We start from the raw sequence: 18633 nt of genomic DNA on the forward strand, positions 1-18633 counted from the left end.
CTTAAGTGATTCTATTAATTTTCTTTTGGATATTTAAAATGGTTCAGTGATGAGCACAAGAGATTCTTAATGTGGTTTAAGGAGGCAGTTCAAGGCTGCTGGCAAATTGTGTTGACTTCTCTCTTTCCAGGTTAACAGTCCTGATTCAGACAGAAGGGATAAGAAAGGTGGAAACTATAAAAAACGGAAGCGCTCCCCTTCTCCTTCCCCTACTCCAGAAGCAAAGAAGAAAAATGCCAAGAAAGGGTGAGGAGAAAGAAATGTTTTTCTTGAATATCAGGGTTTGAAACAACTCTATCCAGTTCCTACCATATATTTCTTAAAGTGCCTCACTTCTTAAGAAAAATGAGCCTGTTCTACTGTCTTATTCCTGAGGGCAAACATAGTTTCTTACAAGAGGCTGGTTTGAATTACCCAAGATTGGAGTATCCTCTCTATTTTAAATCCTTTCCTTGAACACACCAACTTCAGGAACAATTTTCAACAATGTTGCCAATTCTACACTGTGGATTCACTTCATGAAATCATTCATAGGGCATTTTCAACCCAGCTTTCTTTGCTTGAAATCTATAACAGAGTCTATTCTATTTATCAGAAATAGTGATTTAATGGTTTGATGTGGTATCCAGGATTGAATAATGTTGTTTATTGTATCTCTGCTTTTTGCTTGAGATTGACTCAGCCTCCCTTCCTTCTGAGGTCAGTAAAATGAGGACCCAGTTTGTTAGGGGCAATATGCTGACTCTGTGAACCGCTTAGTGAGGGTTGTAAAGCCCTGTGAAGCAGTATATAAGTGCTATTGCTATGCTATTGCTTTCCATCTGCAGGCCTTCCACACCGTACACCAAGTCCAAACGTGGTCACCGTGAGGAAGAACAAGAAGATCTTACAAAAGACATGGATGAACCTTCTCCTGTCCCTAATGTTGAAGAGGTGACGCTGCCCAAAACAGGTCAGATTTAAAGCTGTTTATGAATTCCATAACCATGATGGCTCTTTGTCACACTTCATATATTTGTTGGAGTTGTTTGGGGTGGCTTCTATCAATTATAGCTCCTTTAAAAACTACCATTGTTGCATCAGCGTGATGAGTAGAATATTTTCTTTTAATCAATACACCTCTGGTCCTTACAGCAGACAGTGAAAGGTAGACAGCTTGTAGTGCACATACCGTACACTTAATTTACAACAGTCCGCTTAGTGGCCATTTGAAGTTACAACGGCATTGAAAAAAAATGACCCATGACCGTTTTTCACACTTGCAGCATCTCCATGGTCATATGATCAAATTTTTATTCTTGGCAACTGATTCATATTTACGATGGTTGCAGTGTCCTAGGGTCATGTGGGTCACCTTTTGAAATCTTCTGACAAGCAAAGTCAACGGGGAAGCTAGTTTCCCTTAATAACCATGTTACTAACTTAACAACAGAAAAATAGAGGCATTAAACCTTGTAGAGATTTAAGACAACCAAAGCACCCCTCGGATATGTCAGACACTTTCAAATTTTAAGCCTCACGTTGAAGAAGATCACCATACTGATGTTAACACTTTGCCTTAAGGCCAAGCACAAAAGGGAAGTATAACTCCTTGGCCCTTCAGATTGATTCCTGGGGAAATTCTTTGAATAAAATATTCCTTCCTTGCTCTGTCTTCCATAGTCAATACAAAGAAAGATTCTGAATCTGCTCCTGTGAAAGGCGGTACCATGACTGATTTGGGTAAGGGATACTTTATTTTGTAATCCTTCTTTTACTACAAGAGTCTTTGATAGACTAATGTTTATGCAATAGGAAGATTAGATTCCTTCTCCCCCTCCAAACAATCAGTTGTGGACAGGTGTCATCTTATATCTTCTGATAAGAACTATCTATAAGATGATAAAATCAGTCCAGCTTCCTTTAAGCTGTCAGAGCAAAAACACATGGATGTTACATGATATGATATTTCTGGGTTTGGTTTCAGGGGGAATTTGCAACTCTTGGTTGATAATGTGAAAAAGCTGGGGTATGTAGCACAGGCCTTTTTGTCTATAACTTCTCTAAACATTTCTGCCCTGCCTTTCTACTTACAGTTTATAGTTCAGAGCAACTTAGAGCAGTTAAAAATAACAAAGGACAAAACAGTAATAAAGCAAGGCAGTTAAAAGCAAGGCAAAATCAAAATCAGATCAAATAAATATAGTAAATGAGAGCCATTTTGGCATAGCGTTATAGGTGACAGGCTACTCCTGCCTTAAGTATAGTATTAGCATAGGAAGAAGGCAAGGTTAAATAACTTCCCAAAATGTTGGTAAGAATAATTGCACATGGGCTGCACACACGCACGCACGCACACACACACCACACGTGCCCACACACATACACACACATATAAAGCATCCAGTATTAATCATTAAGTATTTCTTGAGTGTTGGATCGAATGAACGGGAAGTGTTGAGACGCTGTACTAATGGCTGTTTCTTGTGTTGTGTGCGTTTCTTGCTGGGATGTACATTCATTTCAAATTTGCTATTATATGGGCAAAATAACAGATGTTGGAATATTTATTTGGGACAGACTGTCTTCTGCAGTTTTTAAGCCAAGCAAAACAAACTCTTTAAGGGGTCAGTCACTCTACTCCTCTCAACCACGCTGAGGGGGAATGTGTGTCTGGAATCATACCAGCAGAGTGGGCTGCAAATAAAAAAAAAGTTGAAATGATAAATCTGTTTAATTTCAGTAAACCATCGGAGTATATAAGCAAGCAATAGGCTTTTTGGGCAGAATCTAGAAAATCACTTGGTAATAGTTTATGGCTAAAGGAGCTTGAGACTTGTTTTTCTCAATATCAGTCTCCCAAGTGACACAATAAATTTGAAAAGATCTACAAGAAGGATGTAGAAATAGATTTTAAGGAAGATAGGTAGCTCCCATTTGTGTTTCTGGGCAAGCTTCTTCAATCGTTTGTACATAAATGTCATTGGGGAATGCTGCTGTGTGCTCATTCAGATTCTTTTACCTTTGCTAAATTCGGCTTTGTTCTTGCCGATTCTCCAGATAGCTGTGGAAGAGCAAGTGGATAATGTAGAGTTTTCTATTTCTGATTTGGGGTGCTTGCTCTTCTTGTTTTCTAGACGAACCAGAGGATGAGAACATGGAGGCGGCAGGCAAGGTGAATCAAATGCTTCATTCTGACTATTGACTCTTGTTATACCTTAAAAAAACAGCCCTACTCTTCACACAGGGGCAGGTTGGGAAAGATAAACCGGTGCTAAGGGAACAAAAATGACCATTTACAGGTAGTCCTTGAATTGCAACGCTAATTGGGACAGGAATTTCTATCTCAGTGAAGTGGTCAGAAAGTACAATGCCACATGATCGCATTTCTTAGTGATGGCAATCCAATTTCATTGGTCATTAGGAAAGGACCCACCCCAATCCAAGCCATTCCTGGCTTGGTCCCTCCCAGCCTTGAGCCTCAGAAAGGTAAGAGGCTGCCTCTTCTGCCTCCTTTTCAACTCCCCTCCCCCCCACAACTTGTCTCTTCCTTTATCTTTGTCCTTTTGGCCACCCTGTACAGCAGCACTCCTTAGCAGCCAGCAGCAGCACTGGGGTTGAAACGGAGTCCTGGGACCTTCAGCAGTCTCCAATGCCTATCACCATCCCCAGGCCTCTACTTCAGCCCTAGTGCTGCCACTGCCAAGGAGTACCACCTCAACTCTGTTCCCTCAACAGCCACCTTAGCACCATAGTGCAAAGCTCCTGGCAACTGCTGGCTGCACCAGGCCTGCTTCTCCAGGCTACCTGTGCCATTCTCCAAGTAACCCCCACTGTTCTCTTAAGAAGCGCACTCTGTTCTCGTGATATTTCAGAATTTTTCTGAGGCCTTCCAAAGCATTGCAAGAGCAGCACGCGTGATCAGGAGGGAACAGTGGGCGTGGCTTTCTCATTAGCTTTCAGAAGGCCTCAGAAACTTTTCAGAGGACTTTCCAAAGCCTCCTGAGAATGGGGCACGTTATTTGGAGAAGGGCGCGAAGGAAGAAAGCCTAGCACAGAGACAGTGAAGGTCAGTTGGGCTGGCTGGGCTTTTGCGCCGTAGCACTGGGGTGCCTGGCAGAGATGGCGAGCAATAGGGTGAGAGGATTTGAAGCACCCTTCAGCTTGTAAGTGTAGGCGAGCTGCCAGGTGCTTGGAATTTGTACACCTGACTGCAGGACCACTGCTATAGCTATAGCTTTGAGAACCAGGTGTAAGTACCATTTATTCAGTGCTGCTGTAAATTTAAAGGGTCCCTAAACAAATGATCATTAAATAAGGACTTTCTGTAATCAGTAAAAGAATATTCAGCTTTTGCTAGGTCTGCTTCTACTCTTCTCCCTCCCCTCCCCCATACTCATCTCCTTTCTGCTTTTCTTAGTGTGATCCCAGTAGAAGTGACCCCCAATTCAGTTATACCCAGGCCTCATCATATTGACAATCCTTGGAGACTTGTAACACCACCCATAGTAACCTTTGCGTCTTCGTGCTCTCCTATGGCAAATCTCCCTTGATTTCTATCTCATTGCTTAGCCATTATTTTTTTTCCTGTGTGCCAGCCTCCCGTCATTTCTCGAACTGTGTCTGTAATGTATTGGAATTAAGACTTAACACTGAGAGTTTCGGGTTTGGATTGCTGCGTGGATGGAATTGTTCCAAGATCCCGGGTCCTCTGATTTAAAAAAAAATATGGAAGATTAGGGGCCACAGTCATAAGAACATGACAAGCATGCCCACCGCCTACTGAAGAGAATTCTGGTTTCAGGATGAAGAGGAGAATAATGCTGGGAACAAAGGAGAGCAGGCCAAGAACCCTGACCTGCATGAAGACAACGTGACCGAGCAGACCCATCACATTATCATCCCCAGTTACGCAGCCTGGTTTGACTACAACAGGTGCTGGAGTGCGAGCTTTTTGTCCCCGAGTTCCTCCAGCCTCCCCACCTGTTCTTCATATTTTATCGTGTTTCTTCCACAGCGTCCATGCCATTGAGAGGAGAGCCCTCCCTGAGTTTTTCAACGGCAAGAACAAGTCCAAGACACCAGAAATGTAAGCATGGTCTTATGCGCTCTGGTATCTCTACCAGGATAGCAAATGTTGCAGCGTCTTTCTTCTGCAAGGGTGAGAGTTCGGGGGACATTTTGTGCCTTCAGTGTTGTAGGAGTCGATTCAGACAGGAAAGGTTCTGCATTGGCCTTTAGAGGCATTTAGTAAGAGGACTAATGGAGCTAATCAGGTGGGAAGACTTTTACAAAGCGCAATGACTTGAGTTGAAAGTGGTTCTGTTTTCTTTTCTGTTTGTTGCATGCTCCAGCTACTTGGCTTACCGCAATTTCATGATTGACACATACCGGCTCAATCCTCAGGAATACCTGACTTCCACTGCATGTCGTCGAAATCTGGCTGGTGATGTCTGTGCCATCATGAGGTATGTTAGCTGAGCATACAGAAGCCTGGTAACAGTCTGCAGCAATCCACTTTAATTTTATCATTTGGTACATGCAGCTGGATTTTTGATCTTATGTCTTAACGATCACTTTACCATAAGATATGGGCTAAATATGATTTCCTGATCTACTGAGAAAGAAATCGTGGTTGGTGCATCTTTTTGAGCTTAACACAGTCCTCATTCTTACGTATGTGACCTAAAAGTTTTGGATAAAAACTCATATAATAATTCAGAAGATTTTTAAAATTAAAATATGAAACCAGAGATCTGGAACTAAGGGATAAGCAACAACAACAAAAAAATCATGGAACTTTGTTTTTATATAAGATTACTGCAGCAAGATTACTATATGTTTAAAGGTAGAAAAGTTCAGTCATGCCCACAAGGGCATTGTGGGGAATTGGAATAATTATTGGAGAAGATGAACTTGCAGAGACAGCTAAATTAATTTCTTTGCTTAGAGAGAGAAGAATATATTTATGGATACCTGGAAACCCCTTCTTGATGTTCTTGCATAAAATGGAAAAAATGCACTTGCGATTTGTGGTTTTGATATGAAAAAAACAACAGAACAGAGTGAGCTTTTTTTGTAATCATAGAATAAGAGATAATTTCGTAATTGTACTTATATTTGCTGTAAAGGAAATTTTAAAAAAAATATTCAATTTTTCTTTCTGCAGTCGTTTTTTTCTTCTCTGTTATAATTCATTTGTGTTAATTTGTTTTAGTTTTTTGTTCTTTGTAAGACTTTTAATAAAACTTTATTTTTTTTAAAAAAAGTTCTTAGATGGCTGATGTCTTAATCCATAGCTCTTTTGCCACAGATTTGATCTAGAGCTAAAGATTCCTTTTTTCATTTTCCTTGGTTGCAGAGTCCATGCCTTCCTGGAACAGTGGGGACTCATCAATTACCAAGTAGATGCTGAGAGTCGACCAACACCGATGGGACCACCGCCCACTTCTCATTTCCATGTTCTGGCTGACACCCCTTCGGGACTGGTGCCATTGCAGCCCAAAACACCCCAGGTAATATCCAGCCACCTGAAGAAGAAATTTGAACACACATCATTTTTTAAAATTTATCTGCATTGTTAGAATTTCCGTAGCTATAATTAAGAATGAATGGCTCGCAAAGCATGTTAAAAGAAATATATAGACCTCGGCTGAGAATATATCGACATTTAAAACATCTGCTAAAAATAAACCAGAAACTATATTAAATGAGAAAAATCAAAGGGGAAAAAAAATTCTTCAGAAAATAAATGTCAGAAAGTTGCAAAGGAAGTATCTGAAGGAGATTTCATCCTAAAAGAAATCACGTGTTTGTGCATGCTGGACATCTTTAATAACTTTGCTTTCCCAGATTAAAATAATGTAAATGAGAGAGGGCAACAGGACAGAATTTTGCTTACACTTCAGGGTCGTCAGAGTGATAGCGATACCAAGACTGGACGAAAGGGCAAAGAGATTGAAGACCTTGTCACAGAGACAGTGAAAGGGAAACCGGAGCTGGTAAGAGAATTCCCAGTGGAGGCTGGTGTTTGTGGGAGTCCAAAGAGGAATGACACCTGGATACTTTCCTCTGGAAAACTGTGGAACTCCATGCAGCCAGAAACTGAATCAGGTCAATCTGCTGAGTTTTTAAGGATGAGCAGGAATGGAATTGTTCCATTTCTCCCTATGTAGTTTGTTGCCTGTAATTCCCTTATAGGCTGCATCGCTGTATGTTCATTGTTGCAGGCCCAGGAAGATTTGTAATGGGTCACCGAAGACCCAAATAAGAGAGATGCTGTCCCGGATGAATTGCTAGAAATTCCAACATGTCTGGGTGGGCCTAAGATTGACATATGCTGTGCTGTAGCTTGGCCCCACCAAATAAGATCTAGAGGTGGATGCCTGCTTGTTCTCCTTATAGGTGGTAGTGATCTTTCAAATAGCACTTCAGAGGTCTTGAGAGTCGGGCTTTCTTTACATCACATGAAGCTTGTTCATCTCTCTTCAAAGCAAACCACAGCTTCCCAGCAGATGTTAAACTTCCCAGACAAGAGCAAGGAGAAGCCACCGGATATGCAAAACTTTGGACTCCGCACTGACATGTACACGAAAAAGAATGTTCCTTCTAAGGTAAAAGAGGAAAGACAGTGGATGTTTTTCATGCGTCTGTCCACTGACTAGTCAGTTCTGACACACACGTCTTTCCCCACAGAGCAAAGCTGCTGCCAGTGCTACTCGTGAATGGACAGAACAGGAGACCCTGTTGCTGCTGGAGGTGAGTGAATGGAAGCAATTCAAATTGCCCATTAAAAATGTGCTTCTGACAATTGCTCCTAAACTTTCTTTAAGTATTCCTTCTTCTCTCGATTTTATTCCCAAATCTTCAGCTTGTTTTCATTCCCAGCAGCTCAAGTATATTGGGCATCGGCTTCTTATTTTCTGGCGTGGAAATGTTAATTTTAAAATTCGATGAGTAAATTGATAAGTTTTTGTTTTCTCCAAGCCATTGCACTTACCTTGCAACGATGATATTTTAAGTCTCGATTTGTTTTATGGGTTTATTCCATGTCTTTCAGAAGATTGTAAAGACATTAAGGAGCCATTGCACATCAAGGAGAAAGCCTCAGTTGTTTAAAAATAACATACGAATAAAATGTCTGAGGATCCTTTTATTGTTACACAGAAATTGGGATGAGGTGTAGACAGTGCACTTAAACAGAAGCAAGTCACATAAAATTATTCGAACATATTTAAACCAAGAATATGGAACTACTTTTTCTTTCAGTGCCATGTTAGGAGTCATACATACCCCCAGGAAAATAAATCCTAATAATCAGTGGCTTAAAAATAGTTAATGAAATTATTTTCCAATTGTGGATTTAATAATGTTCCCCTTACATTGCAAGGTAACAATATGATAACAACTTTGGAAATTTCTGGGAATGGATTCTTCCCTGTCACCTAGTGTGATAACACTTCTGATTCAAACCACAGCTGCAAATTGAGGAAGGGGCCTGGTTCAGTAGTTGGAGAAAATGTTAAACATGGAAAAAGTATAGTGCCAAGACTGCATTTTCACCAAACCCTGGAAAGTCACTACAGGTAGTCCTCGACTTTTGACCACAATTGAGCCCAAAATTTCTGTTAAGTGAGACATTTATTCCCCCTTTTACGATATTTCTTGCCACAGTTGTTAAGTGAATCACTGCTGTTTGTAAGTTAGTAACCTGGTTGTTAAGAGAATCCGGCTTCCCCCATTGACTTTGCTTGTCAGAAAGTCGCAAAAGGGGATCACATGACCCCAGGACGCTGCAATGGTCATAAATACGAGCCAGTTGCCAAGCATCTGAATTTTGATCATGTGACCCTGGGGATGTTGCAAAGGTGGTAACTGTGAAAAACATAAGTACACTTTTTTTCAATGCTGCTGTCACTTTGAACAATAACTAAATGAACTGTTGTAAGTCGAGGAACACCTGTAGTAATCTTTGTAGACAGTATTAAGTTAGGTGGGCCAATACCAATTGTCTCCTTTATTCCTGCAATTACCCACACCAGGATCAGAATCCATTATTTGAAGTGACTTTGAAAAATACACTTTTTGTTATATAGTTAGAGAGGCATAGCCATTTCTGCCAGCTGGCTCTATGACAGCTGTAAAGAGAAGCTAACCATTTCTTAACTTTCAGTTAGAGTTCCAGGACGCTATGCAGAACATAATGAGATAAGTTAATTAAACACAAGCCACCATTTCAGATTGTAATGGAAATTCTTTGTCTTAATCACAATCTCACGAATGGTCCAAGTACAGCCATCACGTTGAACATTTTCAGTTTGGAGAGATGGTGGACATTTTCATTTTCATTGACTCTTTTTTCCTGCAAGAATTTAAACGTGGGAAGGATTTGTGCTTAAATAAATAGCCACCCTGTAATTTGGGATATTGTGTAATTGTACACAGGCGACGTTTTTGCATCTCCAACACATGAAAAAATGTAGGAATCAGGCGCTCAGATTCCGGAAGGGTCCCTGAATAACTTCTCACCTGTAATCTGTACTCTGGTGTTCCTGCTCATTGCTCCTGTTCTTTGTTTGTATCCCAAGTGTCGCCATTTCTATGAATTGCATTTTAGGCCCTGGAGATGTACAAGGATGACTGGAACAAAGTGTCCGAGCATGTTGGCAGCCGTACTCAGGATGAGTGCATCCTGCACTTCCTGCGTCTTCCCATTGAAGATCCTTACTTGGAGGATTCTGAAGCCTCTCTTGGACCCCTGGCCTACCAACCAATCCCCTTCAGCCAGTCAGGCAACCCTGTTATGAGCACAGTGGCCTTCCTGGCTTCAGTGGTGGATCCCCGCGTGGCATCTGCAGCAGCCAAGTCAGCCTTAGGTAACGAATGAGGGCATCCAAAAGCAGGCTGTGCTTGGAGAAGGAAAGGATATTAAACTCGGGATGGGGCTGGATTGTGGGGGTCGTAGGGTGCCTATAAAAACACCCTAAAGGATAAAATGCCATATCGCTATCCAACAGAATTCTGTGAAATTCTGTCCAGCCTGTATTTTCTAATACTTGACAATGCAAGGGTTTTTTTTTTAATTGATTATGCGCAATCAAATAAATGTCAACTCTTAGATAATTTTTGTTCTTGAGGATTAGAACTAGAAAGCTGGAATTTTAAGAAGGAACACTGCGGTTTTTAGGATATTGTGTTCTCAGTCAGCTTCCTGGGACCTATTAAGAAGAAAAGGGTGAACAGGTGTTAAGTGTCAGATTATGGTATTTATATATTGGGAATTTCAATCCAAATCATACCCGTTGATTTGGTTTAGTTTTAGTGTAGTAGAGTTGAGTTGATTTAAACCAACTAAATCATCAGTCTAAATCATGATTAGATCAGGAGTTTCCTTGTTTTATTACGTAATATTCCTTACCTTGAATTCCAGTAGTACATTTTTTAAGCCTCTTGTTTGATAAAAGCCTTTCTCTGAACCCAAGATACTAGGCTCCATTTTTAAAATGTTATCTTGTTTTGTTTTGTTTTGTTTCATTTTGTTATTTTAATTATTGCATTTTACTTGATCGTATTTTATCTTATTTTTACCTGTTGTGGCTCAAATCCAGAACAACCATATGCTTCAGAAGTTTCTTTTTTTATAGCTTGGCTTTTTTGCAGCATGTAATTAAATTGAAATATTGTTCATAAATATTGCATGCTAATATTTTCAGTGTACATGTTTTATAGGTGTGTGCTCAAAGCCAAATATATGAAAGAGCATAGCGTGTGTGCTTTAGTCCTAAATGTGTAAAAGTCCTGAAATCTAGAAGGTGTGCCCATTGGCCCCCAGGGCCTGGTGTGCTGAGTACTTTAAATATGTGATTTACTGCTACATTTGAACTCCTGGTCTCCATGGATTTCTGCTTACTCCAGAGTTCCTTGCAATCTACAATTCCTGCCTTGGGCATTTCCTACTAAATGGGAGTGGCTCAACAAAAATCCCCTACTTGTTGTATACTTCCAGGCCTCTTTTCCCCCTCCTATATTCTGCAATGCTGTATTATGCCATTGGGATGAATTCAAGGCTGTCTTTTGCAGAGGAATTCTCCAAGATGAAGGAGGAGGTGCCTACAGCCCTGGTAGAAGCTCATGTTCGCAAAGTGGAGGAAGCTGCTAAGATGACAGGCAAGGCAGACCCGGCATTTGGTCTGGAGAGCAGCGGAATTGCGGGGACCACGTCCGATGAGCTGGAGAGAATAGGTGAGGGGGGCGAGCGGGGCGCCTTCCGCGCTTCAACCCGTGAAGCGCCCTCGTTGGACCTCGCCCAGTATGCAGTGGGGACTAAGAAGGGGGCCGAGACGCAAGAGAACAGAGCTGGCCTGGCTTCCGGCCTGGAGCTCACACTCAATCGCCTGGCACAGGGTAAGGGATTCCCCTCGTCATTCATCTAACCCCTCACCCTGTCAAACTGGGCATACCAAGGGCAGAAAATGGAGGGAGAAGGCTTTTGTAGGCAATTCAGGGTGTGAAAGTATAGATTCTGAGGCATTCCTTCATGGCAGGCATTGGTTTTTTGACAGAGGGAAGGGCAGACAGAGGCCAGCATTTAAATGTTTTCCTCTTCAAGGAGCGTAACTGTAATCCTACCTTGGCCTTAAGGGCCAGCAGTTACGAAAAGAACTAAGTCAGGCCATATTCTAAGGAGCCTCTTTGTTTTTGGGGGGGAAAGTTAAAATATGTCTAGTTTTCTTATAGCTCTTAGAATTTACCTTCCCTAATCCCTTCATCATTGAAACTTTGAATTTTTGTTGGGTGTGGGTAGAAGGCATATACAGAGATCCTAACAGTGGTTTCTTTTCTGTTGTCCCATTTTTCCATCTTTCGTTCAGAAGAGAACTGCCCAGATGAAAACCGGTCAGAATCTCAACCGTCTGAAGAGAAGAAGGAGTTGAAGGTACAAGAAGGCATGAGAAAAACCGAAAAGAATTACACGGCCAATTCAATCCCTGAAGCAAGTTTTATGAGCCATAAAATATACCAAGAAAGAGGAAAACTAAAAGAATCCTCTTGGGAGGGCCATTTGTGGATCAGATTATTATGTCATTTGGGGACCAATTTTTATTTTATTTATAAAATGTTCATTTGATTGACCTTTTATTGCAAAATTCCCAAGTTGTGCTGTCCAAGCCACTGAAGTAATTATTACAGATTTTCTTCTCTGTTTTACAGACATTTCTAATTCCGTTGTATGAGGCAAATAACCCCCTTACTGTGGCAGCAGGCCTGTTCTAGAAAGGAGTAAGAATCTTTTAGTGGAAGTGACAATTTTCTGAATTGAGCCTTTCTCTTAATGCAGGAACAAAGGGAAGGAGTTCTCGAGGAAGAAGCTAAGGAGAAACTTGGAGAGGTGCCTAGGAAAGAGGACGATAAAAGCAAGGAGGCTGACGGTGAAAAAGAAATGGAGAAGAGTGATGGGGACACTTCGGGTAAGTGTCATTTTCCAGGAAATGAAAAGGCTCTAGCTTCATAGGAGTCCAAGTTGAGTTGGCAGGAAGTGGCCTGGAGTAATGAAGACTCACCCAGAAATAATTTCTTTTCATTGCAATAGAGCAGGTCGTAGAAACCTAAATTTGGAACACATAAGGGCTCTTGTCAATAAATTTCAAGATTGTGTAAACGGTGGCATTGATGATTGTGGAGCATCCAGGGATAGAGAGTAGGCTAGCAGGGCAATGTTTTGCTTCTCGCACCTTTTTAATTTGCAAGCATCTGCCACCTTCCTCTCTGTTGCCGTGTCACTGTGTCCAGATATGCAAGGCTGACCTCTAGGCCCTGGAAGATCATCTCCCTTGCCCATTAGATCATTGTCCTTTCCCATAAAACATTTCTCTCCTGCACAGCTGATGGAGAAAAGGAAAAAGAGCCAAAGGATGGCCAGGAAGAGGGACCCAAGGACCTTGCAGAAGCCGAGGGTGAGCGGAAGACCAAGGTGGAGAGGGACATCGGTGAAGGTAACCTCTCTACTGCAGCAGCTGCTGCTTTGGCTGCCGCAGCAGTAAAGGCGAAGGTGAGTTGCTGGGGAAGGCTGGGTTCTGCTCTCTGGGTAGGCCAGGCCAGAGCACCTTATAGCAATTGGAGATCTAAGCCAATTAAAAAAACCAAAAGACTTGCCCCTCCCAGCCTCAGGTTTTCACTGAGGCTACATCAAAATAACATACTTGAAACACTGATGACTCACAGCTGACCCATCACAAGGCCTGTTACAAGACTCTCACTTGACACACCCACACCCACACCTGAGGCCCTTATAAGCAGAACACTGACACTGAGATCCCCTACACTCTGCTGAAGATGTTACCTAGCCTGGGGATGAAATGTTTGGAAACCAACCCACAAGCTGGGAGAACGAACCTTCACCCTCATCTTACACCTGAGCTACAGATATTCCCCACTATTGCAAAGACTTGAAATACTCAGTATTCTACTCCCTAATGTTTTTATTAGTATGTTGAACTCCAGAATGAATGCTGTAGCATACAGGTCTGCGTAAATAAATAGAATTTCCAATAATTGCTGGCTGATAAATAAAACAGTGGCTGGATATTCTGTGAATCTTAATTGCATGTACTAGACTTTCTTCTCTGGCTTATGGGGGTGGGGGGGAATTCTGTGGCATATGATGCTGTCAGAGCTCAAAGATGCCCTCTTTATTTTGGCAGCATTTGGCAGCAGTAGAGGAACGTAAAATCAAGTCGCTCGTTGCTTTGCTGGTGGAAACCCAGATGAAGAAGCTTGAGATCAAATTGAGGCACTTTGAAGAGCTGGAGACCATCATGGATCGGGAGCGCGAGGCAGTGAGTACAGCTGCATCTGATTACTGTTTGTTTTGCTTCCTCCGATTGAACATTGCTTCTGTGCATATATGTTCATGGGTAAAAAAATTACTACTGTTACTACTTCTTATAGTACTGCTACTACTATGTTAATGTATTATATTAATTGCAATAGCACTTAGACTTCTATACCACTTCACAGTGCTTCACAGCCCTCTTTAAGCCATTTTACAGAGTCAGCATATTGCCTGCAACAATCTGGGTCCTCATTTTACCCACCTCGGAAGGATGGAAGGCTAAATCAACCTTGAGCCCAGTGGGATTTGAACTGCCAAATTCCAGGCAGTTGGCAGTCGGCAGGAGTAGCCTGCAGTACTGCACTCTAACCACTGCACCACCGTGGCTCATATAGTAATACTACTATATTACCGCTGTTGCTGTTAATTTCCTACTTGAAGCTGGAATAACTAGTTGGTAGTGTAGTGACCATTTATTTTTGCTGACAGTTCTGGTTCTTACCTGGAGTGATCCATTTTATTGGATCTTGAAAATAGCCAACTGGGTATGTTGCAAATATTGAAAAGACTGGATAGTGGGCTAGCTTTGAAAGGAGAGGACGTGATGAGAAGAAGCTTCTTGAGCTCTTTTGTGGGACGGACAGGTTTATTTGTTTGTTTATTTGTTTGTTTGTTTATATTCCATATTTAGGAACTGCCCATCTCCCTCATAGAGCAACCGGGTGATGTGCAAATGGTTCACGTATCCTAAACTATTTAGAGGGGCACTAAAACTCAAACCCTAAACTTGAATTGCACCCAGAAACATTAATGCATCTGAAATGTTATATACTCTCTTAAGCCCTCTTAAAGCTCAACCAGCTGTCTTTTCAACCCAGTAAAGCTTCCAAAAGGTCTTCAAGCATAGTCCCATATAGATGGCATTAGTAATTGCTTTGGCAAGTGTGCGTAGTCCAGAAATAGTAGCAGCTGTTAAATCAACCTAAATCCAAGGAATATGTCTTGTCCACATTACTCAATTGTTCTACATATCATAATGCTGGATGAAAGAATACCCCAAAGTTATGGATTTGCTGCTTCAGAGGGAAGACTAGATCCAGGGATTTGGGGTGGGAATTGGATACATGTTCGAGTCCAGACGTGCTTTATCCCCCCCTAAACCAGGAGAATGTCCATTTTTCTAGGTTTGATTTCAGTTTCTAAACAGTCACTTCATCTTCTCCAAGAGTGCCCTTTGACTAGGTCTGGCAAAGTGTCTGCATATCACTGACAATTAAACTCTGGTGATTTCTCCCAGTGGTTTCATTTAGTCATTAAATAATATGAAGGACAAAGTAGATCACTGAGGGATTTTATAGTACAAGCTTTCTCCAGTATCACTATCTGGGACCTGTTTTTTTAGGTTTCCTATGGTGTATTTTATCAGCTCTGCATTTCCATGTATTTCAGACGGGATAGCATGGTATTGAAAGTTGTTAAGAAGTTCAGCAACATCAACGGGATATATTTAGACCCTCATCAGGAGAGTGATTAACGCTACTCAGGGTTGCACTGAATCTGAAATCTGATTTTCTGGATCCATTTTTAAATGGTTGGCGTGACCATGATATCATCATTTGATCACTTTTAAACAAACAAAAAAAAAAGATATGATTCTATTCGGCAATTAACTGTAGCACTTTCAATCTTCAGTGACCGCTGTATAAGCTCAGCTCCAGTGTGGCAACACTGAAGCTCCAATATGGCTCTGGTCAGGTCAGCTTCAGGGTTGACAGGCTGCTCCCCTCAGTTGAAGAGGACTTCCTGTGAGACAAAACACAAAGAGAGAATTAGTCAGAGCCCACCTCAGCCCCCTCTTCCTCCCCGTGGAAGTCCCTTAGGTATTCACATGTCCATACACACATAGACATGGATATCTATACACACGCAAACATACGTTCATCGTTGTGGCCTTCACCATTCCATCAAGTGAGACAGTTTGGGGCCTGACGGTGAAATTTTGCAATTATTTAAGGTTAGTTAATGGGATAAGAATATGGTTTCAGATAGTGACAGGAGAAAACAGATGCATGACCCTTTGCTGATTTCCTTCTAGTTGGAGTACCAGAGGCAGCAGCTTCTGGCTGATCGTCAGGCTTTCCATATGGAGCAGTTGAAGTATGCCGAAATGCGTGCTCGCCAGCAGCATTTTCAGCAAATGCACCAGCAGCAGCAGCAGCAACAGCAGCCACCGCCACCGCCAGCGCTGTCTGTGGGATCACAGCCCCTTCCTTCTTCAGGAGCTCCTCTGGCACCTACCGCTCACTCCATGCCCATCTCCCAAACACCCGTCCCAGCTGCCAGCACAGTAGGACCGCCAAGCAGTATGGCCCAAGCTGAACAGATGGGGCAGTCTGTGTCAGTTCAGCCACAGCAGCCGGCAACTGGCACTTCTCAGACTGCTCCAAGTCAGGCGGGACAGCCTTCTGCAGCTTCCCATGGTAAGCAAGAGGGCTCCACTCTCTGCGGGCAAAGTACAGTGGTCCCAGAGGCTCCAGCACAGCAATGAAACCCCCAGTATTGTGTACTTGCAGTTCCAGATTCATTCCTCTGTTTTCCAGATTGGAAACTTAAGACCCATTTGCTAAGCCTTGGAGAAGTTCTCCAGTCCAAATGGATTGTACTGGGGTGGATACATTAATTTAATGGAGTAGACGGATGAAAGCAGCTTCAAATAGGAAAAGAGGATAGCAAGTGGAATATAACATTGTAATTTTGAATTAATCGCTAAGGTATATTTATTAGAACAGGTTCCAGAACTGGGATCAACTTGAAAGGTACTACAAAACAAATTGTGGTTTTCTGTCTAGGTTTCTTCTAACAATACAGACACTAGTTTGGGTTAGGTGGGGATCCTGACCACCACATTAGACATTTTGAAATTCATATGAATGATGAAGGGTTAATTCGTAGCTGATTGAAATGGCTTTTTGGAGTCACCTCCAATTTGCCTGTTCCCAAGATAAAGGCGAATAACTATTTTAAACAAAACAATTATTTGTTAGATACTAATGTGAAGCAACACTTGACCAGATCAGATTTTCATTTCTTCGATAATATACAAATTGGGCCCGAGTTGCACATTAAAGAGTATCTTTAAAATGAGAAAGTAACCATTTATATTGCATGGCTCTTTGTAAAACCAGTGAGTTTTATTTCTTGGGAGAACTTTCCATTTTTTTTCTAAATAACAGTACTCCTATTCTGAGGAGAGTAATCTCAGTGAAGGTTAGGATGCTTTCCTGCCCATCAGATATCCAGTTTCTTGAGGCTCATGCATTTGGCCCTGAAGCATCTGGTAGAGTTCCCAAATTAGGGTGTGCTTGGGGTTTGTTAGTCTGTGTGTCTAAGATATCTGATTGTATTCTTAGGTCCCCAAAGCAGTGCAATGTTGAAATCCCAGATGGATGATAATCTGTTATGTCAAATCTTTGCTTGCTTGCATTTAGTTAGCAGACTCAATGCATTCTTTCTCTTTGTCTCTTCTGAAGCCCAGCCTCCGTACCCCAGCCAACAACAATCATCCCAGATTCTCCCGGGGGCGGTCCCAGCAAGCGTTCACCCCGCCATGGCTGGTAATATCCCCTCAGCTCTGCCTTTTGGAATGCCTGCCTCCATCCCATTTAGCATGGCTAGTAACGTAACAGACTCCATCGGCATTAACTTCCCTGCTAACACGCCCATCCATCCAGTGCATGGTAACCTTGCGTGCAGCATGGCTAATCCGCCCATCATCAACGTCTCTAGCGCCCTGCATCCTTCTGCCACCCCTCTGCCTCATGGTTCTGCGGCTGCCCAGAGCCCAGCTATTGTGGCAGCAATGCAGGGCAACCTTCTTCCAAATGCTGGTCTTGGATCAGGTGAGAGAACAGACCCAGAGATGTTGGTGGGATGGGAGAGGGAGAGAGATTACACTCTGCGCTTGGGTCATAATGGGATCTTTTGACTGGGGCTTAGTAAGCGAGGTGAATCCAGTCGTGGCGTTTTGCGTGACTTGGGACATCCAGTTGTGGTTTATCATTACCCATTGCAGTTTATTAGGAAACTGTGATTAAATTGATTGTTGTCAAAATTTGACATTGAATACTCTAAAGTGCTATGACGAGTTGGTGGCCTTGAGGTGGCTTCATTGTGGAAGTTTCCCAACCTAGATTCTTAGGGCAAAGGGAATGGTTGCATATTGTAATTGTATGGTGTATGGGTATTCCTTCCCCATGCCTCACCCCCAAATAGAGATGATGTCCACTCTGGGAGAATATCTGATATAAAGGGATTCTTACTACATAAATGTGTACTAGAACTAATTTGGGTTTGACCTGGAAAAAAAAAAGAATGTTTAAAAGAGTTCACATCCTATCTTGGATCTGAGAGAAAGGCTGAGCTAACTTTTTGTATCTGGGGGCCCACTAAGGGTAGAGTTGGGTAAATCAGCTGACTTGGTAGAACTAAAAAAAAATTGGGCTAGTTTTGTTTTTTAAAGGAGGTTGGGCTACTTGGTTAAGGAATGGAAAAAGCAATGAGTCTCATGAAGTACCTAAAAAGGGGAAATTTAACCCAATCATATTGGTTTTAAGAGGTTTTTTTGGGGGGCGGGGGATAGTCAGGCCTTAAGCATCCATAAACCTAATTCTTTCCAATCTCTCCAGGTGCAGATAACGGTTAGGATACTGGCATGGCTGCATGCTACCGGTAGTGCCCAGCCCTGCAAGTTAAATTAGAGCAACTTAAAAACAGCTGCTGGATAGTACAAGGAATAAGGTGGTTGGTTGCTATTGCTGTTCAGT

At 42.1% G+C, this 18633-nt stretch overlaps 1 protein-coding gene across 14 annotated transcripts in view; it reads left to right on the top strand.

Moving 5' to 3' along the window:
- The window catches only part of SMARCC2 (SWI/SNF related BAF chromatin remodeling complex subunit C2), a 34213-nt gene that overhangs the window by 14931 nt on the left and 649 nt on the right, over nucleotides 1-18633 (top strand). Inside the window, exons 10-28 of one of the 14 annotated variants that reach the window (XM_026680041.2) lie at nucleotides 131-246; nucleotides 828-952; nucleotides 1663-1722; nucleotides 3117-3154; nucleotides 4784-4914; nucleotides 4997-5068; nucleotides 5334-5447; nucleotides 6341-6494; nucleotides 6888-6980; nucleotides 7473-7592; nucleotides 7675-7737; nucleotides 9596-9854; nucleotides 11059-11382; nucleotides 11850-11914; nucleotides 12317-12446; nucleotides 12861-13027; nucleotides 13680-13814; nucleotides 15906-16290; nucleotides 17341-17709. In XM_026680041.2, coding sequence (XP_026535826.2) covers nucleotides 131-246; nucleotides 828-952; nucleotides 1663-1722; nucleotides 3117-3154; nucleotides 4784-4914; nucleotides 4997-5068; nucleotides 5334-5447; nucleotides 6341-6494; nucleotides 6888-6980; nucleotides 7473-7592; nucleotides 7675-7737; nucleotides 9596-9854; nucleotides 11059-11382; nucleotides 11850-11914; nucleotides 12317-12446; nucleotides 12861-13027; nucleotides 13680-13814; nucleotides 15906-16290; nucleotides 17341-17709 — 2920 coding nt within the window. The remainder of the gene's footprint in view (nucleotides 1-130; nucleotides 247-827; nucleotides 953-1662; nucleotides 1723-3116; nucleotides 3155-4783; nucleotides 4915-4996; nucleotides 5069-5333; nucleotides 5448-6340; nucleotides 6495-6887; nucleotides 6981-7472; nucleotides 7593-7674; nucleotides 7738-9595; nucleotides 9855-11058; nucleotides 11383-11849; nucleotides 11915-12316; nucleotides 12447-12860; nucleotides 13028-13679; nucleotides 13815-15905; nucleotides 16291-17340; nucleotides 17710-18633) is intronic. The other 13 variants (XM_026680046.2, XM_026680042.2, XM_087956297.1 and 10 more) reach the window with 13 other exon arrangements.

Source organism: Notechis scutatus, chromosome 2, assembly GCF_049901735.1.
Source record: "Notechis scutatus isolate UNSWTSFEM ecotype Mainland chromosome 2, rNotScu1.2, whole genome shotgun sequence".
Classification (NCBI taxonomy): Eukaryota; Metazoa; Chordata; class Lepidosauria; order Squamata; family Elapidae; genus Notechis; species Notechis scutatus.